At 35.4% G+C, this 27,314-nt stretch overlaps 1 protein-coding gene across 1 annotated transcript in view; it reads left to right on the top strand.

Annotated features, from left to right (window-relative positions):
• Window positions 1–26,640, top strand: part of RBBP8 (RB binding protein 8, endonuclease) — a 69,835-nt gene extending 43,195 nt beyond the window's left edge. Inside the window, exons 11-19 of the mRNA XM_049770021.1 lie at window positions 397–1,297; window positions 1,374–1,497; window positions 3,121–3,209; window positions 4,814–4,931; window positions 9,349–9,492; window positions 11,264–11,333; window positions 16,743–16,839; window positions 24,610–24,751; window positions 26,246–26,640. Coding sequence (XP_049625978.1) covers window positions 397–1,297; window positions 1,374–1,497; window positions 3,121–3,209; window positions 4,814–4,931; window positions 9,349–9,492; window positions 11,264–11,333; window positions 16,743–16,839; window positions 24,610–24,751; window positions 26,246–26,343 — 1,783 coding nt within the window. The 3' untranslated portion in view covers window positions 26,344–26,640. The remainder of the gene's footprint in view (window positions 1–396; window positions 1,298–1,373; window positions 1,498–3,120; window positions 3,210–4,813; window positions 4,932–9,348; window positions 9,493–11,263; window positions 11,334–16,742; window positions 16,840–24,609; window positions 24,752–26,245) is intronic.
• Window positions 26,641–27,314: the final 674 nt, after the last annotated feature.

Here is a 27,314-nt window from a genome sequence, read left to right as displayed (position 1 = left end):
GGGCTTTCTCAGCAATTGCTGCTCAGGGGACATGAGATGCCAGGGATAGAACATGCAAGGCAAAGCTTGTGCTTCAGCTCTTTGAGCTATCTCTCTAGCCTCAGCAAAAAGATTTTCTTAGAGAAATAGAAATAGAATTATCATGGTATTGATTTTTCTTTATCATTTAGCTCTGCTTTTTGTCACTCTGACAACTAAAGAAGCACCAACAACTTTATGTTATATTTTGATTAATTGCCTTTAACAAATGGATAATTATGAATATGCTATAAATTTTGTTCAATTTCTTATTCAAATGGAAATTTTTAATATTCTCTATTAGCAAAGGTTTTCTCGGTGTATTTTTATTTTCACCTTGTTAGTTTAGTCAAATAATAAGTTTCACACTCTATTTAGATTTTCAGATTCTATTCCAAACCTTCCTCAAGAAGAAGTGACTTCTCGGGAGTCATCTCCTGTGTTTGGAGCTACCCATAATGTGAAAAATGGTTTAGGTTTGAATATAAGTTTGTCCCCTTCTCTTCTAGAGACTGAGAAAAAAACTCATTTGAGAATAGCACCTTTCAGCAATTCTTTTAATTCTAGATCAGAGAAAGCTAGATCAAAATCTGAAGATGGTGCCCTTTTCATACATCATAATATTGAGTCTGAAGTGAGTAAAATGATTAGTCAGTCATCTTCTAATAAGCATATGTTTACAAATAAAAAGGCTGGTGAGCCCATCGGTGAACAGAAGAATACAGATCATATCAAAGATGCTATTATTGATAAAGATAAACATTTAGTGTCCCTGAAATCACTGGGAGGCAAAACATCTAAAAGGAAGAAAACTGATGAAGATAGTGAAGATGGAGTAAACTTCCCTCAAGCCTCTGTTGACAAAGAAAATGCTTTCCCCTTTCCAATGGATAGTCATTGTACCGGGAATGGAGACTATATGATGGATAAACCTCTGGATCTATCAGACCGATTTTCAGCTGTTCAAGAGAAAGAACAAGAAAAAAGTCAAGTAAGGGAGTCCACTATAACCAGATTAAGGCAATTAAATCTTTATGAGACTTTAAAGCCCATTTCAAAAGGCTCTTCCTTAAACCGAAAGGCCCTGTGTAGGAGCTCTGTGTCAACTGAAGATTCCTCAGAAGAAGAGGCATGTTTACAGGACAGCATCCTTCAGTCCCTGAATAAATCTCCAGACAGTAAAACACCGTTACAAGTAAAGGAAGAAAACCCCGTTTTTAAGATCCCTCTTCGTCCAAGTGAAAGTTTGGAGACAGAGAGTCTTTTGGATGACATGAAGGTATATTAAGTATTCCAGGATTTTGTTTGAAAGGGTTGTGATTTTATGTAGATGCTAATGATTTTTTATGTTTTAGGGTGCTGTATCTCGTGAGCCAAGTAAAAAAAAAAGATCAGCTCATGGAGCATGTGAACTTACATCAGTTCTTCAGTTAAATCCTTGTAGAATTGCTAAAACACAGTCTCTGCAGAACAGCCAAGGTATATTACACTAATATTTCTAGTCTTTTTTAGTTATCTTACATTGAGTAATATATTGTTTACATGTGAGATTGATCTGTCTTGGAAAAATATTTGTTTTCCTCCACATGTTTCTGTTTACGGAAATTTAAGAATGAATTTTACATGTGATAACTAGACTCTTAATTTTTTTTTTAAAAAAATGTATTGAGAAGGCTAGAGAGATGATAGCTCAGTGGACTGGAGTGCATGCTTTTATTGCAGTAGGCTGGGTTCCATTCCTAGAACCACCTGTTCTAATTATTAAGTCAGGAGTAATCCATTAGACCATTACTGGATATGTCCCAAAAATAAAATGAAAATAATTTAGGAATTTAATAATTTAATACTGCATTTTATTTTTTAATATTTGGACCACACTAGCAGTGCTTGGGGAATTACTCTCAGAATGTATCTCCATCGTTAAGAGACATAGGATTATGTATACCACATCTTCTTTATCCATTCCTCTTCTTAAAGACATCTTTTTCTATTGTAATTAGACCTGCAGTGAAGACTACCTATATCTTTTAGAATGACTATTTTTTTCCTTCAAATAAATACCCATAAGAAAATCGCTAGATCATATAAGTAGTTCTTTTTTCATTTTCTTTTATTTCTTTTTTTTTTTGGTTTTTGGTTTTTGGGGCCACACCCATTTGATGCTCAGGGGTTACTCCTGCCTAAGCGCTCAGAAATTGCCCCTGGCTTGGGGGACCATATAGGATGCCTGGGAGAATCGAATCACAGTTCTTTCTTGCTAGCACTTGCAAGGCAGACACCTTACCTCTAGTGCCACCTCACCGGCCCAGTATTTCTTTTTTCAAGAAACTCTATACTGGGGACCGAAGCTGTGGTACTATAGGTAAGGCCTTGCAAACACTAGCCTAGGACGGACCACGGTTCTATCCCCCAGCATCCTGTATGATTCCCCTCCAAGCCAGGAAACCAAAAAACAAAAACAAAAACAAACAAACAAACAAAAAAAAACAACCAACTCTATACTGTTTACCAGTGAGATGGTTCCAATTTACATTCCTCCAAATGTGCATGAGGATTTCCTTTTCTTCCACATTATCATCAGTCCTTTGTTCTTTTTGTTTTGTTTTGGGGCCACACCCAAACCCAAACCCAGTGGCACCCAGGGTTTACTCCTATCTCTGCCCTCAGAATTCTATTACTCCTGGCTTGGAGAACCACATGGGATGCCTGGAATCAAACCCTAGTCTATCCTGGGTTGGCTGTGTGCAAGGCAAACACCCTACCGCTCTGCTATCTCTCCAGCCCCTCCTATTGTTTTTATGTTTTTGATGATAACTATTCTGACAGGTACAAGATGATTTTGATTAGTATTTACCAAATGACTAATAAAGGTAAGTATTTTCATTTGTTTTGAACCATCTTCTTTGGAGCATTATCCATTCAACCTCTATGCTCATTTTTAATTGGGACCCGTGTCTTATTACTGAGTTATAAGAATTATTTATATAATTTAGTTAGAAATCTTTTATCAAACATAAACTTCTCTGCTTTCTGGGTTCAATAATATTTTTAAATTATAGAAACTTTTGAAATTCATTTCATTTTTTTTTCCCCTTATCTAAGATATATCCTTAGAAAATAACCAATGGAGTATAGATCCAGGAGCAGACCTTTCTCAGTATAAAATGGATATTACTGTAATAGATACAAAGGTAAGATCGAAAATAAACCAAATTCCATGCAGTTCTTATTCTATTGAGTTGTTAAATGTCCTCCTGACTCATTCTGTGACCTTAAGATAATCATATATATCTTAAAATTTGCACTTATTCAGAAAATAAGAAATAAATGATTATTGTTCCAACTTTGTGGTATTTTGAAAGACTACTAACTCTTTTTTTTTAATTTACAGACTAAAAGTATCAGGGTTCTTACAGTGTCTAAAAGAAAAAAGGGAGAAAAGGAAGGGAGAGAGAGAGAGAAAGAGCAAGAGAGAAGGGAGAGAGAGAGGAGAGAGAGAGAAGGGGGAGAGAGAGGAGAGAGAGAGAGAAGGGGGAGAGAGAGGTGAGAGAGAGAGAAAGAGAATGTTGGCCACCAAGGCAGGCAAGAGGGGAGAAGAAAGGATCGGAAGGAAACTGGTGACATTGGTGGTAGAAAATGTTCACTAGTGAAGGGTGTTGAACATTGTATGACTAAAACTCAATCATGATTGAATTTGTGTATCTCATGATTCAATTAAAGATCTTTTTTAAAAAGTGTGGTTTTGAAAATAGTAATCTTTTACTTCAAAATTAGTATTTGAAAGAATTCTAATTCTTTTTTACTTTAAAGTTATAAAAATATTTTAAGTAAAAAATCAAATTTCCAGCTATATATTTTAAATAATTTTCTATAAAAATGATTTGTCTTTAACTTTTATTAACTTTGGGGATGGGCCCATAGCTGGCAGTACTCAGGCTTTACTTTTGTCTCTATTGCTCAGAAATTATTCCTTGCAGGCTCAGAGGATATTGGGGGTTGAGACCCAAGTTGAATCTTCAGCTTACAAGCCCAACCAGGAGTGATCCCTAAGCATAGAGTCAAGGAATAAACCATGAGCACTGCTGAATATGGCCCAAAACAAACAAAACAGCAACTCAAAGAATAATGTAACTCATAAGGAAAATATCTTTTTGCTTGGATCTTGGTTTTACATCATTTGAGAATTTCTCCACTTAATAGCATTATTAAGTATTAATAATGAATATTAGCATTAATGAGTATTAATGAGTATTAGCATTTGCCTGTGTGATCTTACCTATCAAGAATCAAATTTGCCTTATGAAATTACTGCTCTAGTCCACATTCAGAAGAATGTTCGCTAGCTAGCATATAGCTCTCTCTTTCTGGTAGCATTCTTATTGGGCTTAAGAAAAGATACTTGTTTGGACTGGAAAGATAGGACAGTGGTAGGGTGTTTGCTTTGCACACAGCCAATTCAGGACGGATGGTGTTTTGAATTCCAGCATCCCATATGGTCCCCATGCCTGCCAGGAGCAATTTCTGAGTGCAGAGCCAGGAGTAACCAACCCCTGAGTTCCCCTGGATGTGACTCAAAAACCCAAAAAAGATACTTTTTCTATTTAGATAAAATATTCTTTAGTCAATAAAACCTAAATCTATCTGTATTCTTAGAGTTAAATTATAGCAGTGCTACTGAAATGTACACTTAAAGGTGGTTTAAAAGATGAAAGTTATATTCATTTAGCAAAATGTTTTAAGTAGATATAAGGCCTTAATGTGATAGCATTACAGTTTTGATATTTTTAATACTTAGGATGGAAGTCAGTCAAAATTAGCAGGGGGAGAGACTGTGGACGTGGACTGTACATTGGTTAGTGAAACTGTGCTTTTAAGAATGACGAAACAAGAACAAAAGAGAGAAAAATGTCTAGGTAAGCTTTTTTGTAGCTTTTCGTTTTAAAAAAAAATATGGAGGGAAATTTGTGGTTCTACCTTTACCCTGATGAGTATAATAAGTGTTCTTATAAAATGAGGGTTTTTTTCTTTTGTTTTGTTTTCCTATTCTAGTAATAATTAGATTTTCATAGCAATGCTCACTTTCTGTATTTCAAGGGGGATACATTTTAGCCAAATAATTATTTCAGAAAGAATTTTAAGTTGTTTCTAGGGTTCAGCAAACTAAAATCAGTTGCATGTTTTATAAGCAAAATCTATTGGAACACAGGGGCCGGAGTGATAGCACAGTGGTAGAGCGTTTGCCTTGCTCGCAGCTAACCAAGTCGGACATTGGTTCAATCCCCGGCGTCCAATATGGTCCCCCAAGCTAGGAGCAATTTCTGAGTGCATAGCCAGGAGTAAACCCTTAGCATCATTGGGTGTGGCCCAAAAACAAACAAAAAAGTTTATTGGAACAGTTTCTTATTAATTTGCATATTATCTTTGGCTTCTTATAATATACAGAAAATTTGAGAACTTAATACAGACTTTTATGATCCCACAAGTCTAGTATATGTCAGACTTAAGAAAAAGTTTGCTGGGGGCTGGAGAGATAGCATGGAGGTAGGGATTTTGCCTTGCATGCAGAAGGATGGTAGTTCAAATCTCAGCATCCCATATGGTCCCCTGTGCCTGCCAGGGCCGATTTCTGAGCATAGAGCCCTGAGCGCTGCTGGATGTGATCCAAAAACCAAAAAAAAAAAAGTAAAAGTTTGCTGACCCTTTCTAAAAAATGATTTTAGAGAAACCATAAAGGGTAGGTAATTCAAGAATTCTATTTTAGAAATATGATTTTCTAAAGTATTTAATAATGGAAGAGGACAGGTTTGCACTGAAAAACACTAGTATAGATTTGCAGATTAACAATAAGCTAAAAATGATAGTTAATGTGGTAAAATTAACTGCTATTTTCTACTTCTGTAGAAAAGGAGCATTGGATAGATGAGGGGCCTCTTTAAAGTACCTGTTTATTCTTTAAATTTTAATTTTCCAGAAGGTACTTTAATGTTTAATGACATCCCTAAATACAAAGATATATGACATGAAATCAGTTAAGACTTGTCATTCCTCAGTCCCTCTTACATATCAGAGTTAGAACCTGTCACATAGAGCTGCAGTAATTATTTTTCAAAGTTTATTGAAAAAATCTTTCAATATATATATATCCGTTTTCTATTCTCTATTCTACCTGCTGAGGGCCAAATAATAAAGCCACCAGTCTTGTTTTCATTTCTTTTGAAGTTCCTTAACTTTTTGCCTCCCTAAAATGTAAGATGAGAGAAATTTTTAATAGTTTTGTTTTTATTCTTTATTCTTTAGGAATGAAAATTCCATATGATAAAGTAACTGACTTCTTGGGTTGAGGATAGTACCTAAACAAAATTCAACAGTGATTTGTTGGATTTTAATAGTAAATGATGTTTAAATGACTTTATGAGTTAAATTCTATTTACACGAATGAAAATGTTTATATGTGTTGACGCTATGCCAGAAATACTATACTAAATATGTTGGCCCCCTTTAGCTAGCTTCCCCACACCTAGTATCTTCAGTTCTGTCATCAGAATCTTAAGAACTTATCATTTGACATTGTTAGACTTGTATTCCTCTATAAAGCTCATATGAGTGAGATCATCCAGCAAATTTGTCTTACTCCTTCTATTTTATTCCACTAAGTATGAACCCCTACCATTCTTAGAAGTATACTTTCTTTTTAAAATGACTTTGTTTCTGGTACCACCTCCATTAAAGTTTTTCTCATTTTTTTAAAAGGGGGAAAGTAGGGCCAGAGAGCTAGTAAAGGAATAAGGCACTTTCCTTGCATGCAACCAACCTTAGTTTGATCCTTGGTACTGCAGATTGTCCCCAAAGCATCCCCAGGAATGATCCTGAGCACAGAGCCATTTAAGCTCTGAGCACCATCGATGTGGTCTTCTTATTCACCCCCTACAAGAAAAAGGAAAGGGTTTAAAGCCAAAATATGACTACTTTGGCTTCAAATTTATCCACTTGATTCAAAAGAAGAAAACTTACCAAGTACGTTTGAAGCAAGTATAGATAGATGTGAAATTAGAACCAAGTATATTTGAAGCCAGTATATGTAGAAGTGAAATTAGAACTTGAACTGATAGGAATTTGTTTTGGCCAAATCAAGTACTGTTGGTGCTCTTGCTTTAGGATTAAAACAATGATTATTGTCTTATAGTCTCTCTAGCTCACTAGTTCAAGAAAGCTTAATTGGGTGGTTTTACATCAAATTCTCTCTTGCAGTGTAGGCAGATGTAACTAGAACCAGAATATTTAATAGGTTTAATAGGTGGAGATAACTTGTCATCTTTTCATCTCATTTAGTCTCATTCATGTAAACTGTCCATGTCAAGTACTTTGAGCTCTCTTACTCACATGAAGTCTAGATTCCCAGGATAAACATCCCAAGAGATTAAGGTAGAAATATAGAACATATTTATGATATTTCCTCAGAAATGCATAATGTCACAAAGATCTGCCCAGGTTCAAAGCCAGCAAACACAGTCTAACTTTTCTCATCAGTAGTAATTTGAAATAATATTTTAAGAACAGCACAGTATGTAATATTTTTCAGGGCTTGTTTGGAAACTCTGTCAGGTGATCATTTTCTTGTCTATACTCAGCCAAAGAACATTCTGTTTCTATTCGGGTAGGGTCTTCCTCTTTGTGAGAGATACACATGGAGTGACAAAGGAGAGGAAAGGACACCAGTCTGACAAACCAGATCAGTTAGACCTGATTGGTAATCAAGGGAGTGACATGTCCACAGCCAGATCTCCAGATAGCCATCATATCCTAAGATCACTGGTTTGTTTATTTTTCTGGAAAAGCTGTTGGAAAAGCTGTTGATTTGAAAGCAGTGCCAGAATCTAAACTCAAGGCTCCAATGTGCAAACCAACATGTTCTATTGCTGAGCTATTTCCCAGATCCAAAATATAAGACATCCTTGAAACCATACTTGAAGAAAAAGTATGTTTATTTTACTCATAGTAACCCTTTTAGTGGTAGGGCCAGAGACATAGTTCAACAGATAATGTAATGCCTTTCATGTGGCTGGCCTTTGTTCAGTCTCATATACTACATGTAGTTCCCCAATCACTACTAGTTGTGACCCCTGAGCACAGAGCTGGGAATAAGATCTAATCATCAGAAAGTGTAACTGCAATATTCAAAAATAAAAGCTATGTACCAGGGACCAGGAAGATTGTTCAAGTGTGAGATTCTGAGTTGATTTTCCTGGCACTACATAGTTTCTTCCCAAGGTACCACTTAGATGTATCTCTTCTTTTAAAAAAAGAAGACAAAAATGAAACATATCAATGAAAATTACCAACCATGCTACTATTTAAGTTCAGAAAATTTTATATCCCTAGTCTCTCTTAAATTTCCTAAATGACAAGAAGTTTAATAGAGATGTGATTCATAGTATTTCACAGAAAAAAAGACTTACAGTAGTGTGTTTTACTAACATCGTAATCAGAATTTCTTGAAAGTGCCTAGCTCACTGGCTGGTATCTAGAATCTACATAATATTCATAAATTTAGCTCACAAAATTAAGAAATTTTAAAATTATTTTAAAATATTGAGTCACAATTCTATATCAAAAATGTTCCAACTAGGGCCGGAGAGATAGCATGGAGGTAAGGCATTTGCCTCTCATGCAGAAGGTCATCGGTTTGAATCCCGGCGTCCCATATGGTCCCCCGTGCTTGCTAAGAGCAACTTCTGAGCATGGAGCCAGGAGTAACTCCTGAGCAACTGCCGGGTGAGACCCAAAAACCAAAAAAAAAAAAAAAAAATGTTCCAACTGTTGGCAATAATGAGTAAATAATGAAAGAAACTTCATGGAAAAATTTTAATAAAAAGGCAAGCAAATAAATGGTGTAGTAGACATACTGCAAGGTACTACAGAGAATGACAAAATAATAAAAATGCTAGAGCACAAAATGTAGAGAGGTTAGTAGTTTTTAATAGAGAATAACATAGGTAGACATCTGTTCTTTTTTGCTAGTATCTATTATAAACTTTTGTATGTGATTAGTATAATGTTTTATATACTAAAGATGTATTTGGGACCTTAAATATAAAATATATAATTGAATTTATTATTTCTATCAATACTAAATTACCAGTCATCAATGGTGATGCAAAGGAATACCTTTTTGGCTACCATATTAGAAAAATAATTGTGCACATTTTATTTAACACCAATTTTTTTGTCATTTATTATGATGTATTTTATGTAAGTTACTAGAAATTTCACATTGTTCCACAAAGAATGCAAGAAGTTTGCTTATTTCTGTATGCTGAATTTTTTTAATAGATGGAGAAAGAACAATGAATGATAGTTTAGAAGACATGTTTGATCGAACAACACATGAAGAATATGAATCCTATTTGCCTGGTAGCTTCCCACAAGAAGCAGGTGAAGACGAAGAAGTGTCACTTGCCACAAAGAAATTAAATGGTAGGATTGTTTTCTTTAAATTTTGGAGTGAAGAGGTGGGGCTTTGGGGCCACACCTAATTAATGATTGCTCTGCATTACTCCTGGAGGTGGAGGACCATTAGGGATGCTGAGTATTGAATCCAGGTAGACTGCTTGTACAAAGCAAGTGCCCTACCTGCTGTAATATTTCTGGCCTCTGGTTTTTTTTTTCTAACTGGCTTTTTTTACCACTGAATTCTATAAATTAAATAAAGCTGATTAACAGGCTTTATAATATAGGTGCCTTAACAATTAATGTTTCTTGTGTAAAATTTTCACAATTTTCTTAGGTAACTTCACACTAACAGAGATATAAAAAATAGTTCCACTGTACCATATATACAAGTTTGTATCATATATACAAAAATTAGTTTCACTGTACCATATATACAAGTTTGTATCATATATACAAGCTTCTTCATAACATAAGCATAAAGCATATAAAAATATATTGTGGCTGGTCTGATGGCAGTGGTTTATCAGAACTTATTAATGTTAGTATCACAAATGTTGGTATATAACCCCTCCACTGCTTAATTTGACTGACTTAGATAGATAGATAGATAGATAGATAGATAGATAGATAGATAGATAGATAGATAGATAGATAGATAGATAGATAGAATTGTAATAGAGTGGAAAGAAAAGGTTTTGCCAAAAAATTAGATACATATTCTATTCGGAAATGCTTTACAAAAGGCATCTAAAGTTGTACATATTTATGTTAGTATATATAGATATATATGTAAGTATATATGCATATATGTGATATAAAAGGATATACTATGAATATAACGTGTGTATGTATGTATATACGATGAGTGTATATATATCTAAGATCTCCTTTCATTGGGACAATAATTTTACAATATTAATCTAATACAAAGTGTTTTAAACTGACATAGTGTTTTATACTGGCATAGACGAGCATATTTTCTAATAATGGCCTACATTTGAAAGAACGGTTCAGAAGTGGATATAAAATATACATGTCTACATATGTTTTGTAAATATGGTCCCACAAGCCAGGAGAGATTTCTGAGTGCATAGCCAGGAGTATCCCCTGAGTGTCACTGTGTGTGACCCAAAAACAAAACAAAACAAACAAACAAACAAAAAAGAGTATTTTAAGTCCTATATACTTCTATAGTATGCATGTTTGTTTGCATGTTTGTTTTATAATTTTCAGTTCTGAGGTTAAATAGGATAAATCCTTTCCATCCATCTGGAAAAAAAAAAAAGAAAAAAGTTAGATCAGGAAATTTAATTGACATTTTGTAAAGCCAGAGCAATAGTATAGCAGGTTTGCCTTGGCACTTGGCCAAACCCAGGTTTGATCCCCAGCATCCCAAATGTTACTGAAGTATCGCCAGGAGTGATTCCTTGAGTATAAGAGTCAGGAGTAAGCCCTGAGCATCACCAGATGTGGGCCCCAAAACAAAAACAAAAGAATGAGATCTTATTATATTTTCTTAATATACGTAATTACTTTCTGTATCGTCTTTTTATTTACTCAGTTTGCTATTTGGTGGGAGCAGCATTTGGACCAAAGTTTGAAGGTGCTCAGGATTTTCTCTAGCTCTGTACCTGGAATCACTCCTGGCAGGGAGTGGTGAAGGACTAGATGGAGTACTGGGTATCAAACAAGGGTCTGCTAGTGTGCATGCCAGATACCCTATGCACTGTACAATTTCTAGGGCATCTTTCAGTAACTTTCAATTCAGCTTTTGATCTGTTTGTTTTATTTACAGGTCATGGTGATAAACAAGATAAAGTCAAACGGAAAGCATTAGTGGAGCCATATTTTAAGGATAATGAAAGGTACATTGAAATTGTTGATAGCAATGTGATAAAACAGCACTATCTATGTCAGAGTGTAAACTGTTAACTTGGTTAAAATAGAATACATATCACTCACATTATGGTTAGAACAAAAAGGGAACTCAAGCATAAAGTGAAAATTTTCAGATAAGAAAATTTTTCCTACCATTACATTGTTTCTAAGCAGTGGTGATGGATATTTTTTGTTTTAACATGAACTTTTTTGCACTTGGAGGATGTATTAAATGATTTACTATTATTTGAGGGGTTATTGTATTTCTTTGAGGCTACACCTTGTGGTTCTCTGGCACTGCTCCTGGCTCTATGCTCAGTGCTGACTCTTGGCAGCATCTTGGGGAACATGTGTGGAGAGATAGTTTAAGGTAGAGCATATGCCTAGCATATTCAGGACCTATAGTTTGATTCCTGGCACCACTTAGCCATTCTAACATTGCCAGGTTGGCTCTGGTGGCCCCCAAAAGGACCTCTAGCCCCAAGCAGCATCACCAGCAGGACCTTTATGGGGATGGCCCTACCAAAAATTTTTTTAAGGATTTTTATTTTGAACTTTAATGATACTGTGTACTTTTTATGCCAAATTGTTAACTTTCTACATTGTATTATTCATATTAGAATAAGGAATAGTCATTCTAAATTAAGACATAAAATTTCTTAAAAATACTTTATGCTATCTTTCCCATTATGATATTGGCAAATTGAGGTGCTCAGTTAGTAAGATTGTTCACTATTTTTTCATTTCTGTTCAGAGTTTTAGAAATTTTCATTGATACCTTTAAGACTCTAGTAGCATTTTGTTATTTTGTTGCTAAATGATTATTTTATATGCCAATTTTTCAAAGAAACAGTGCCCTGGCATCTCAAATTCTATAATTTTTTTTTTATCTAAGTATCATTGTAAACTCATGAATTTCAATATATTTAGGGGCTGGAGAGCCAGCACAAAGTTCAGGGATACATACTGTGCACACAAAGGACCCTAGTTCAAACCCCTATGGTAGGTGGCCCATTGAGCACCAGCAGGTGTAGTTTTAGAGCCTTCCCTGTGCTACAGTCAGGCCCATCATTAGCAGTGTGACCCTGTCATCCCCAGTATCTCTGCATCACCTGTCCAAGTATTGAACTGTGACCTGTCCAAGTATGGAACTGTGGTCTCCAGGAACAATCCCTAGGCTTCCTAATACTGCTTAGGAGGCCCCAATAAATAATTATGTATATTTAGGAGTTTTAAACTTTTGCAGTTATTTACTGATAATGCCATTGTCCTATTTTAACCAGTGGAATCCTCTTTGAATGAGCCCTATCCTAGTCATCTTTCATAGCTTCCATTTGTTACAATAAGATGCTCCAGTTCTCTTAGATACTTGCTGCCATAGCCTGGACTCTGCTATTTCAACAGAAATCCCAGTGGAAGATAAACTACATTTATTTATATTGATGATTTTACTTCAAGTGGAAGTAACCTCTGTATGTATGTAACCTCTGTTTAATCTACAGCTACTTTCCTGCTTACTGGAAATCTACCTCTCGGCTCCATCTTTTCTCATCTGACTTTATTCCATTACACACACACACACACACACACACACACACACACACACACATATACACAAAGCAGTCTCGAAATAATAACTGTCACTAATAATACGATTATTAAAAATATTGTTATGGCATTTATTTTTGTTCTAAGATATTACAATAGATAAGGTCGGAGTGATGGCACAATTAGAGGGCATTTGTCCTGCACCTTGCTGGCTCAGAACAGACCTGTGTTCGATCCCTGGTATCCCATATGGTCCACAAGCCTGCCGGGAGTGATTTCTGAACACAGAGTAACCCCTGAGCATTGCTGGGTGTGGCCCAAAAACAAACAAGCAAAAATGTTATTCCAAAATATAATACAATCATATTCAGATCATTGTTTTGAAGTATTTTAGATAATTATCTTTCATGTAATTTGCCACCAACTCTGTACCTATCTTTATTCATCTGGATTTTAATTTCTCAGTAATATCTTTAATAATTTTTATTTTAATAATAATTTATTTAAGCACTGCGGTTACAAAAATGTTTATAGTTGGATTTCAGTCATTGAATGTACACCTCCCTTCAACTAGTGTAACCTTGCCACAACCAATGTTCACCACTTTTCTCCTCCCTCCCCATGCCTGCCTTCAGGACAAGCATCTACTTCTTTCTCTTACTATCATTGTAATAGTAGTTGCTAGTGCAATTATTTCTCTTAACTGTGCTCACCACTTTTTGTGGTGAGCTTCATATAATGGACTGGTCCTTCCAGCCCTCATCTCTATTGTCTCTGGGTATTATTAACATACTATCTTTTATTTTTCTTAAATTCCATAGATGAATGAAACTATTCTGTGTCTATCTCTCTCCCTCTGACTCATTTCACTCAGCATAATAGTTTCCAAGTCCATCCATGTATAGGAAAATTTCATGACTTCATTTTTTCCTAACAGTTTGTAGTATTCCATTGTATAGATGTACCACATTTCTTTAGCTACTAATCTGTTGTCAGGCACCTGAGTTGTTTCCATACTCTGGCCATTGTAAATAGTACTGCAATGAACATAGGAGTGCAGAGGCCATTTTTACATTGTGTCTTTGTTTTCCTATGATATATCCCTAGTAGTGTTATTGCTGGATCATATGGGAGCTCAATTCCCAGTTTTGAGGAATATCCATATTGTTTTCCAGAAATTCTGGACTAGATGGCATTCCCACCAGCAGTGAATGAGAGTTCCTTTCTTCCCACATCCACACCAACACTGACTGCTAGTTCTTTGTGATGTGTGCCAGTCTCTGTAACATGAGATGATACTTCATTGTTGTTTTGATTTGCATCTCCCTGATGATTAGTGATATGGGCATTTGCATGCCTTTTGGGCATGGGGAAGTATCTGTTCATTTCTTCTCCCCATTTTTTGATGGGATTAGATGTTTTTTCTTGTTTTGTTCTGTCAGTACCTTCTGTATCTTAAATATTGGTCCCTTATCTGATGGGTTTTGGGTGAATAGTCTCTCCCATTTCATGGGTGGGCCTTTGTATTATATTCACTGTTTACTTTGAAGTGCAGAAGCTTCTCAGTTTAAAGTAGTCCCATTTGTTTATCTCTGTATCCACTTGTTTGGACATTGGTGATTCCTCCTTGAAGATGCCTTTAGTCTCAATGTCATTGGAGTGTTTTGCCTACATTTTCTTCTATATACCTTATAGTTTCTGATCTGATACAAGATCTTTAATCTATTTTGATTTGATCTTTGTGTATAGTGTTAGAAGTCTGAGTTCACTTTTTTTTAAATAATATTTATTGTGATCAAAGTGAACTACAAATCTTTCGCAGTAATATTTAAGGTACATAGTGACAACGAATTAGGGCCATTACCACCACCAGTGTTGTCCTCCCTCCACCCCTGTTTCCAGCATTCGTCCCATACTTCTCCCCTTTGCCCCATGGATTGCTAGTGTAACAAGTCTCCTTTGTGATAGCTCATTGTAGATTGGGTATCGATTCTGTCATTGACTTTGGCTTGATGCTTAAGTTTGATCATTTTTTTTTATTTCCACTCAATGTTCATACAACTGGTTGCTCCTGGTACCATCCATCTTTTTCCCCTTCAATTTATGAGGGAGAACAAAATGATTCAAGGTCAGTGGTTCTATTGGAAAAAGAAAAAAAAGACTGGGAGGAATCTAGAGGGTATAACTATCAATTTAAAAAAGAGAGAGAAAAACAACAACAACAAAAAACAAGCAATGACATAAAACACACTAGCAGCAACCAAAGAAAAAAAAAAGAGGGGAAAAAAGGAAAAAAAAAACAAAGGAGTGATGGGCAAGGCTTTGTGGGGTTTGGGGGGGTTGTTGTTTTGTTTATGTGTTTGTTTTTGCATAGGCACAATAAATATTGGGGAAGTAAGAAAGGGTTAGGCCTAAGAGATACAGAGTTCCTCTACCCTTGAAGCATACTATCATGGGAGCAACTACAGGCTTCATGCTCGCTCATTATCAAACCCCAAGGTCTTTTTTATGGTGCCAAGAAACTTTCTGCTCAATTCTGGATGACAAAATCAGTCCTCTGTAGCTAGAGATCTTGACTGGACAGATCTTCTAGAGCCATAAGGAAAAGACTATCCGAGGCTTGGACCTAGAATCTGTACAAAAAACAAGATCAGTTATTACAGAAGACTGGTTACAACAAACATGACAGAGTAAATCTTCTAGAATCATAATGAAAGACTATCCTAGACTTTGTTCTATGAGTTCGCTTTTTTTGCATGTCACTTACCAGTTTTCCCAATACCCTGTTGAAGAGGCCTTACTTGTTTCGTTTTGTGTTTCTTGTCCCTTTAATTAAAGATTAATTGAATTTGTTGGTAATTATTTTTCAAGTATGTTTATATATTTTAGGTTCAAAAACAAGGTATGCTCAGATAAGTTTTGCATCTGTCCTTACTTATCCTCTTTACCCAGTTAATTCCCTATTTAAAAAGAGATCAGATGTTAAAAAAGGTATCATTTTACTGAGTCAGAAAGGTAGTATAAGAGTTAAATTGCTTGCAGCCAATCCTAGTTCAATTCTTGGCACCATGTGGTTCCCTCAAGATTGCTGGAAGTCATTCCAGAACATGGAGCCAGGAATAGTTTTTAAGTACCCCCTAAAATCGGGGTCGGAGAGATAACATGGAGGTGAGGTGTTTGCCTTGCATACTGAAGGACAGTGGTTTGAATCCTGGCATCCCATATGGTCCCCTGAGCCTGCCAGGAGTGTTTTCTGAGCATAGAGCCAGGAGTAACCCCTGAGTGCTGCCGGGTGTGACCCAAAAACGAAAAGAAAAAAGTACCCTCTAAAACCTTACCCCCAATTTTTTTTTATTATCAATTTTAAATTATAAACACAGGGATATTATAGTAGGAAAGGCACTTGCTTTGCATGCAGCCAACCTGGTTCAATGCAGGCACCACATAGAGTTCCTGAAACACCTCCAGGAGTAATACCCTGAAGATAGCCAGGTGTCCTAAACCTACCCCCAAAACTCTTTTCTCTGTTTTTGATTATTTCTTTGTTTGCTTGCCTCCAAAGTATTTTTATCAGGTCAGCGGCAAAAATAGAAAGTTGGAGTTATCCTTTACAGTTAAAGAAAAATAGTGGTAAAAATATTTAACATACAATTGGTATTTAATAAATATTTCATGAAGACTAGATGAGGAAAATTTTTTTTACTGACATACTAACTAAGCAGTTTCAATAAAATGAATGTATGTTTTGGAATTATTTCTCCCCTGAGTTTTTACCTTACTTAATTTAAAACATAAGCCAGAAACCTTTATAGTAGCATATGGATTAATTTAAAATTTATTTCCCTCAGAGAGAACGGCATACAAAATTTTCCTCATATTGAGGTAGTTCGGAAAAAGGAAGAGAGAAGAAAGTTGCTTGGACACACATGTAAGGAATGTGAAATTGTAAGTACTGATGTAAGATATTCTTTCAGTTATTTAAGAATGGCTTTATAGATCATAAGTACATAATTTTAAAATTGTAGGTGAAAATATTTGTACTTAGAAACCTAGTTTGAGTCAAGAATAGCAGGCTATTCCTGATATTTTATTCCTAAATAAAAGATTTTGACTTTGTCCTGTGAGAAATAAATACATGAAAGTGAGAGCTTTCAAAAAATAAAATATATGCTTGCCCTCTCAAGCCCCTGTTTTCCTTTGAGCTTGATTTTCTCTCTTTCCATGTCCTTTTTTTTTTTTTTTCCTCTGGTTTTTGGGTCATACATACCTCCTGGCTCCACGCTCAGAAATCGACCCTGGCAGGCTTGGGGGCCATACGGGTGGGTCATACATACCCTGGCTCCACGCTCAGAAATCGACCCTGGCAGGCTTGGGGGCCATACGGGATGTCAGGATTTGAGTCACTGTCTTTCTGCATGCAAGGCAAATGACCTATCTCTACGCTATCTCTCCAGCCCCTCTTTCCATTTCTTTCCCCCCCCCACTTTCTATGTTCTTTCTAAACAATTTTGTTCAGTAAAAATTACCTTGCTTTTCTAAAAATTAATAAGTAAAATTTTAAAAGAAAGTGAGAACTTTCAGTTTCTTAGATTTTAATTAATTAGATCTGGAGCCTAAGCCCTAGATCTTATTACCAAAGACATTTGTGCCATTTTTTTTCTTTACCTTTTTTATTTATTTAGTTTGGAGGCTACCTGACAGTGCTCTGGGCTACTCCTTACTCTATTTACCGAAATCCTTCCTGGCAGTATTTGGGATCATCTGATGCTCGGATTGAAGCTTCAGCATGCCTTTTGAAATATCTCATAGGCCCCTCTTTTATATATATAAAATATATTATATACATATTTTATATTATATTATATATATTTATATATATTTTTTAATATATATTACATATATATTTGCTTGTTTTGCTTTGGAATTACTCGTGGCAGTGTTCAGGTGGGGATCATGTGGGGATTTCTGGAAATGAAGCAAGTTGGCCATATTGAAAGCAAATACCTTCTACTATACTGTCTCTCCAGCCCAAATTTGTATGTTTTTATTTTTCTCGGTATTAAAGTAATGGCTTATATTTGCATTTCAGGAAAACATTTTCTTACTTATGTAGGAAACTGTAAATTTATAACTACAACCAGCACTCCTAAGAAAGGAATATAGTTCATTTTCAAAATAATGGTACAATCATATAAGCTCTTTATATTTCTTCCTTTTCCTTTTCTAAACAAAGTATGTAAGCTCTTCGTCCTTATAACATAATTAAATTTTTCTTTATATATTGACTTCTTGAATTTCTGAAGTAGATTGTACTAACCATTTATCCTATATTAAATAATCCCAATAGGGGCCGGGAAGGTGGCGCTAGAGATAAGGTGTCTGCCTTGTAAGCGCTACCAAGGAACGGACCGCGGTTCGATCCCCCGGCGTCCCATATGGTCCCCCCAAGCCAGGGGCGATTTCTGAGCACATAGCCAGGAGTAACCCCTGAGCATCAAACGGGTGTGGCCCAAAAACCAAAAAAAAAAAATAAATAAATAAATAATCCCAATAGGTTCTGTTTTTACTTGTTTTTGTTATCTTACATTAGCTGTCAGTTGCCTACTTCGGCTGTTTAGTTCCCCTTTAAATTTTCTTATTAACAACATTGGACTAAAAATTTCAATGACCATCTACATTAATGTATGTTCGAAATAGGTCATAGTACAGATAAGCATATGCCCTGATTCATTGTCACTATGTACCTTTAATATTTACTGTAAAAGATTCATAATTCACTTTGGTCACAATAAAAAATAATTTAGAAAAAATATGCTCTGATACCCAAAGCATAGGGATATAAATTGGAATCACTATACTGAAAAGTAATTTGACAGTAACGTAAAACCTCCTATAAAATGAGTTTTCACAAGCCTTGCTATCTTAACTAAGGAATATGGGCTATGTGGACAAAATAAACCATTCCTAGTTTTTAGGCATAGTTTTACAATCTGGAACTAGTGCTGCCTCTTAAAAACACTGCTTATTTGCTTTCTCTTAGAAATAATTTCATGGGCCCGGAGAGATAGCACAGCGGCGTTTGCCTTGCAAAGCAGCCGATCCAGGACCAAAGGTGGTTGGTTCGAATCCCGGTGTCCCATATGGTCCCCCGGGCCTGCCAGGAGCTATTTCTGAGAAGACAGCCAGGAGTAACCCCTGAGCACCGCTGGGTGTGGCCCCCTCCCAAAAAAAAAAGAAATAATTTCATGAGTTTCTGTTGCTCAGAATTTGAGATTCCATATGATTAATTTGCATTTTTTAGTTTTATAGAGTAGAATAAGTCTGTTCCCATTTACTCCCTTATGACCAGGACTGAAAGGACCATTCTAATATATTTAATATTATTTGCTTATAGTTTGTGAATTCACCACATTGCCATGCCACATATTAACTCTATAGCATGTGTGTGATAGTCCAAAAGCAGGTATAAATAAAATACATACTTTCTCTCTGATTCCTAGACCTTAACTCTTGAGTCTCCTATATTCTTTTTTTTTTTTTTTTTTTTGGTTTTTGGGTCATACCGGCAGGGCTCAGGGGTTCCTCCTAGCACTACGCTCAGAAATTGCTCCTGGCAGGCATGGGAGACCATATGGGATGCCAGGATTCGAACCACCGTCTTTCCTGGATCAGCTGCATGCAAGGCAGACGCCCTACCACTGTGCTATTTCTCCAGCCCATATTCTTCTATTTTAAATTCAAAATTTTGCTTGCTTTGGTTGTGTTTGGTTTTGGTTTTTCAACAGTACCCAGTGGTGCTCAGGCTTTCACCTGGCTTTATGTTCAACAATGCTAAGAATTGAACCCTAATCAGCCATGTTCAAAGCAAAGCCCTTTCTTATTGGACTGTCATTCTTTTCCCTAAATGCAAGTATTTATAGTTATCCTCTCCTTTTTATTTATTTATTTTTTTTTTGGTTTTTGGGTCACACCCGGCAGTACTCAGGGGTTATTCCTGGCTCCAGGCTCAGAAATTGCTTCTGGCAGGCACAGGGGACCATATGGGACGCTGGGATTTGAACCGATGACCTCCTGCATGAAAGGCAAACGCTTTTACCTCCATGCTATCTCTCCGGCCCCCTCTCTCCTTTTTTTTAATCTTAGTTATCTCAATAATCTCAATCTATAATTAAATCTCACTGATTATGTTTGCAAAATATATCCTCTTTCCAGCTACATAATATCTTTAACATTTACCATCTGGACCAAAGCATCATTTTATCTGTCTGGCTAAACTTCTAAGTGCCCCCTCTTTTATACATATATATATATAAATATACATATGTAATAGTATAAATATGTATTTAAAGCAGTTTTAGGCTCACAGGAAACTTGAGCAGGAAGTGTAGACGCATCTGTACCTGTGGTCTTTCTCCATTATATTCTTGTTTCACAGTATACTTTTGCCCACCAGTAATGATTTTTACACTAATTTTTATACTAATAATTATTTTAGAATGAAAGTTAAAAATCATACCACTTCTCTGCAACAAACCTTTAAATGCCTTCTCAATCTTGTTGAGAAGTGAAATGAAAGTTACATATCAAAAAAAAAAAAAAGAAAGAAACATATCAAGAAGACTTGCTTTCCTCTCTCACTTTGTTTTCTACCATTTCCCATTTGCTCATTTTCCTTCTAGCTACATTAACCTAATATTGTTGTTTTATAATACTCTAATTGATGGGGGCCTGTCAGCATCAGTGAAAATCTAGAAGAAATGATGTCAATTCTTTTTTAGCTGTGAATTCAAAAAACAGCAAAGGGAAATCAACTTTATAATCCTACATCCATTAGCATTACCACTTTAAAAACCAGGTCAAAGATAGCAATTCAAAGACTGAAAAATGAAGGCCACTAACTTGAACTTTAAAAAAACGCCTTCTTTGCTTAGAAGAAGCACAATACTGCTGATTATGTTTGTCTGAGGAACAGGTACCACTAGGACAGTTTCAGGTTTCTTATCCTCATTACAGTGCAACATGCCTCAAAAAACTCTGAATACAAATATGTAAATGTATTTTATTTAAATTTAATGAGAATTCACACAATACTGTGAACTATTTGCTAATGATGAACTTTCCTATTTTCGTGTGCTTTTAATAATTAGTAAAGTAACCTAGGATGGACCACGGTTTGATCCCCCAGTATTCTATATGGTCCTTCAAGACTGGAGTGATTTCTGAGCACTTAGCCAGGCCCTGAGCATCACCAGGTGTGGCCAAAAAAACTATAATAATGATGATGATGATGATAATAATAATAATAATAATAATAATTAGTAAAGTAATATATTATCTTGATAATTCTTATATTTTAAATTTTCCTAGATAAAGCTGCCTCATAAGCATACAATGCCAAAATGTTGCTTACTTAATCATTTGTTCTAAATATATACCTACAATACTAAAATCAAAACAACTTAAATTTCTTTTTTTTTTAATGTATGCTTGCAAAGATATAAATTTTCTTCTGAGTACTGCTCTTTTCAGAACTAGTTTGTTCTTATAGAGTTTCAACCTGGTTGACCTATCAAGGAGTGACTGGGCAATGTTGAGGTCTCCCACTATTTTTGTATTGCTGTCATTTTTCAGATTTGTCAACAATTGTATTAAATATTTTGCTGGTCCATCATTGGGTACTTATATGTTTAGGAGTGTGATTTCCTATTGTACATACCCCTTGATTATTAGGAAATGTTCATCTTTTACCTTATAACTTTTCTGAGTCTAAAGTTTGTGTCATCTTATATTAATATGGCCATCCACCTTTTTAAGGGAGTTATTTGATTGGATGATTTTCCTTCAACCTTTGATTTTGAGTCTATGATTGTTTGATGTAGTGTTAAATAATTAACGATGGTGGTGGATGGCAATGGATGGTGAAGGATGGAGAGATTCTTCTCTGCCATCCCAGGCCATGTGGCTCCGCAACCCCCATTCAGCCGGCGGGTCCCAGGTTTAGGTGAATGGCGGAATCAGACTCATCCAGAGACAGGCATCAGGAAGCATCAACTTTATTCATAACCTATTCACCACATGTGTGTGGCCTACATTATAACCTTTCAAGCACTAGTTATTCTTAGCCCTGCATCTTAACTCCTTTCAGCCATCTCCCTTTGACCTCCATGCTGGTCAAAGACCAAAAGGGCAGAGACCCAGCCAAAAGCCAAAAAGGGCCGAATCCCCCGGTTCAAAGGCTTATCTACCTTTTCCAAGACCCCTCCCAGGAATGGGTGGGGTCTTGCAGGTAAGGTCAAGTTACCTAGGAAATATGGGTGGGGGATGAGGCTTCAGTTTGATTATTCAGATATGTTTCTTGTAGGCAGCAGAATGTTGACTTCAGTTTTTGATCCATTTCACTACTCTGTCTCTTAACTGGTGCATTTAGCTCATTGACATTGAGAGAGATAATTGTCATGGAATTTAGTGTCATCTTTGTGTAGAAGTTTGCTGTGTCTATTGGTCTGTCTTGTCATAAAGTAGACCTTTCAGTTTGTCTTTTAAGGCTGGTTTGAGTCTGTAAAGTTTCTGAACTGTTCTTTATCCTTAAAGCTATGTATCCTTCCTTTAAACCTGAAAGTGACTCTGGCTGGATGCAATATTCTAGGTGAAACATTCATTTTGTTGAGTGTTGTCACTATATCCCATCCCTGCTTTCTGGCCTTGAGGGTTTCTTGTGACAAGGTCTGCTGTATATCTTAAAAATGCTCCTTTGAATGTAATTTCCCTTTTTGATCTTGCTGCTTTCAGTATTACATCTCTGTGGGATTCATCATTGTGACTAGGATATGTCTTGGGGTGCTTTGTTTTGGGTCTCTTTTAGCTGGTACTCTTTGGGCATGCAGGATTTGGATGCATGCCATCTTTAGCTCTGAGAATTTCTTTGTAATGATGTCCTTGAATGTTTATTCTTTTTTTTTTTTTTTTTTTTTTGGTTTTTGGGCCACACCCGGCGGTGCTCAAGGGTTACTCCTAGCTGTCTGCTCAGAAATAGCTCCTGGCAGACATAGGGGACCATATGGGCCACCGGGATTCGAACCAACCACCTTTGGTCCTGAATCGGCTGCTTGCAAAGCAAACGCCGCTGTGCTATCTCTCCGGGCCCGACTGTTTATTCTTGCTGGGTATTTTCTTCCTGGGTCTCTGGGACTTCAGTGATTCTTATGTTGTTTCTGTTGAATTTGTCAAGAACTTCTACTTTCATCTGTTCACATTCTTTTGAGTATTTTTTCCATTGTCTGATCATTTGCTTTAAGGTTCTTTTCCAGTTTCTTCTGCTGTATGGAGTTGCTCTGTATCTCATTTTTCAGCTCGCTGATTCTGTCCTCAGTTGTCCTCTCTCTGTTGGAGAGTCTTTCCATAGAGGTTTTCATTTTATCTACTGAGGTTTTTAGTCCTGTTATTTCAGTTTGGAGTTTTCTGACTTCTGTCTTTGTGGTCTGTTCAGCTCAATCTATACTTTCTTTGGTTCTATGAACATCTTCCATATTTTTTCTCTAAACTCTTTATCTGAGAGGCTAACTAGGTGGTTGGTACTTTTTGGGTCAACTGAACTGCCATCTTTATTCTCTATGCATGGTGTTATTCTGCATTGTTTCCCCATTGATATGCTTATAGTATGGTTTTTACTATGTGTTGTGATGGGGTTCATGGGCTAGAAGATGCATGTAGCTGTGAAGCGAAATGAGTGGCCATGCTCCTCTGGCTCCACCCTTTGTGGGTGGAGACAGCCAACCTAGTGATGAGCCATGAGGAGAGTATGTTCACTGGGGCCTTTCTTGGTTGCCTCATGTAGGAAAGCAGGAAATCAGGAGAGAGCAAAGCAGTGGTGTTTTATACTGTCCCTTTTGTCCCCAAGTACTGGCAGGAGTCAGCTTCTATTTTTTGCAGCAGCGACAGCCTACCTTGTGATGAGCCCTGAAGAGATTATGTTTTCTGGGGTCTATCTTTGCTGCCTCATGCAGGAAAGCAGAAAAACCCTGTTCTTTTAATTCTAATATGAAAGTTTACTCCTCTTCTCTCTCTCTCTCTCTCTCTCTCTCTCTCTCTCTCTCTCTCTCTCTCTCTCTCTCTCTCTCTCTCTTTCAGGAATCCAGTTTAAAGGGGAAGGAAGTCATATAGCCACAGCACTTATAGATAAACATTTTTATTTTCATTAACTATAGAAATAGAGATGTTATTCCTTGTTATGACTGAAATCCAACCCAACTACAATTATGTTTTTAATCATGGTTTTTAAATAAAGTATTATAAAAATGAATAAATTAATTAGAAATAAAAACAAGAAATGTTACTTCCAAAGACATGTTACACCCAAATAACTGTTGAGAAAAGTATCAGAAATTATGCACAACACTGCATTTTTATTACTGATCTGACAAATATAAGAAAATTTTACACACATATACACATATGTATCGGTTGTCCCACAAGTAATATTTAGTTAACACTTTCATTTTAAAGCTTTTTGATGGGTAAGCAGTATGTTTGTTGATTTACATAGTAAGGTAAATTTTACTTATTTATGAAGCAAACCTTTTCTATTATCAGTACTTGTAAATACATTGATTAATTCGTAACCTATTGAATAATAGATTTCTTAGTTTCCAGTGTCAGTAAGCACATAGCACTCTGCTTATTATTCCTAAATGGAAAACTTATTCATTTTTATTATAGTACTATGCAGATTTTCCAGCAGAAGAAAGAGAAAAGAAGTTGGCTTCCTGCTCTAGACACCGATTCCGATATATTCCTCCTAACACTCCAGAGAATTTCTGGGAAGTTGGTTTTCCTTCTACTCAAACTTGTATGGAAAGAGGTAAAAGTAAAGATTGTAACATTTTGAAATTTTTTAAATGCTATATATACCTAAGTTACCTGTTAATTTTCTCTATGATTGGTTCTCTTTATCTTCTGCTCTAAATTACATGCTGGTTTTGTGACATAAAAGCATTTAAAAAGGATTACTTTCAACTCTTCAGGCAATTTCATTTGTCTCAAAGATCGTTTATCATTATTTTAATGTGATTATATATGCACTCAAAATTAAAGTCATCCAAATTTAGAGAAGTAATCTTATTTTTATTGTACCATCAAAAATGACTTAAATAAATAACTTTACCAAAGTTACTGGTAAATTGTTACCAAAAATAAGAACATATGTTCAAAACAAGTTCTCTGAATCTTATATTTTAAAACTTAGTTTTCTAAAAAGCTGGGTATTTATTAATCCTATCTTAGTAAAATAGACTTTTGTTTAGAGGATTATTGACATGCAACTAGCTACTTCATATATGGCACCTTTATGTAGTATGAGAATGTATGCAGTTTTAAAGTTTCAGATATTTAGGAACAGGGTTGTGTCTCATTGATAAAGAACATGTTTTAAAGTAGGAGACCTGGTTTGTTTAATCCTGGTACTACAGAAATAAAATCCCAGATATTTAATAAGTTATTTTTTCCAAAAGATTCCAAGACTTTTAACAGCTATTACCTTATTTTCCACTATCAAAACAAAACTAATTAAACCCCCCTTGACATGATGTCTCTACCCAGTGATTAAGTAGAACTGAACAATCTGGTTAGCACCTCAATTTAGACCCTTACTATATGAACTAGAGATGCATCAAAGCACACTTGTCCCAAGCAAACTGCAAAGATGGGAGACACCACGGAAACTAATAGTCTGAAGAATATAGGAAGAATGTTATCTAATGTAATAGTGATAGCAAAACCTTTTCAAGAAATATCTAGAATTTGTCATAAAAAATAGTTTGTGTTTAGCTACCTCCAGTAGGCAAAATAGGAAAGTGCATAATACTTAATAGCTTTGCTTCTGAAGAAAGCTCATAGACAAGGTTCTTACTCTTTCACTTCCTAGCTATTTGTGAATTTGAGTAAGTTACTTAATTTCCAAGATTCCATTTCCTCATCTACGAAATAGATGTAGTAGAATCTATTTCAAAAGAATGAACAGTATCTGAGTTGATTTACACACAATTTAATAAATGTATACTATTAATATAAATTAAGAAATTGATACTAATTTGTGAAATTTGTCAGCATTTCACTAAAAATAAGAATCAAATAAGCTTAATATATAACTTACTTGCTTTATTATTTTATTAATTATTAAGGATGTATTTAATGTTCATTAATTAATTTACCACTTATTTTGTAATTAATTTAATGATTATTTATTTATTTATTTATTTGTTGTTGTTTTAATAATTTATTAGATTAAGACTGGATATATACTGAAAGATATAGATGTTGCAAATACAATCTTGTGAATCTGTCGTTTCTTTTTAAGGTTACATTAAGGAGGATCTTGATCCTTGTCCCCGTCCGAAGAGACGGCAGCCTTACAATGCAATGTTTTCACCAAAAGGCAAGGAGCAGAAGATATAGATGTTCAAGCCAAAGCAGGATGTCACAGGACAACTTTTTATTTCTTAGTTATTTATAGTTAAAATTGATGTCAAATATTAAGTTTTTGATCTTTAATTTGATTTATAAATCATTTTTCTATTAAAAACATTTTCAAGTGGCATTTACCTACCATACACACATCTATTTAAAAGGAGGGTCTGTTTGTTGTATTTTCTTGCTTTTGCACCTTTAAAAGAGGAAGGTGCTTTCATTTTGCACTCTAATTTAAGAGTTGTTTATATACTTTATTTGTTAATACTAATTACAGTTTTGAAAATATCATAGTTGTCTGTGATTTGTTGCCTATCTTATTTTTTCTCTTTCTCCATCTTCCTTGGTATTATCCAGCAATAACTTCATGTTAATTATTACAAATTTTAATTTTTTTAATCACTTGGTCCTAGGTAGGTCATTCCTATCTAACATTTAAATCTTTAAGGCTACATTTTAATACTTGTTTAACCTTTGGTTCTGTCTTCTATTGACCTGAAATGAGATAAAACTACATTAATAAGTACTACTATACAAACAACTGTTTTCCATTCCTGTATGTTATAGCTTAACAGTATATATATAATCATAATGTTATAGCACTTTATATGTTCCTTTCATCATCTGTGGGGCTTTTGGTGGGGAGGGAGGGATGTGGTGGTTGTTATTATTTGTTATGATTTTCAAGCAGAATGAGTGAGTTATATTCCTGTGGGTTCAAGTCCAGATGTATTGTTTTCCTGGATTGACTAATGTTATGAACATCCTTTTTAGCAGAAAAGTAGTTCTCTCTTTAGCAATTTATTTTCCATTAGGACCAGTTAAGATGACTGACTATATATGTGCTACCTTTAATTTTTGGTTTTCAGGGGCCAATCAGAGCTTATTTTTGGCTCTGCACTGAGAGATCTTTCCTGGTAGTGCCTAGTTAGTATCAGGATGTCAGGGATCTAATAAGG

The sequence above is a fragment of the Suncus etruscus genome, chromosome 3, assembly GCF_024139225.1.
Source record: "Suncus etruscus isolate mSunEtr1 chromosome 3, mSunEtr1.pri.cur, whole genome shotgun sequence".
In the NCBI taxonomy this organism is placed as follows: Eukaryota; Metazoa; Chordata; class Mammalia; order Eulipotyphla; family Soricidae; genus Suncus; species Suncus etruscus.
This window is presented reverse-complemented; position numbering and strand designations above follow the sequence as displayed.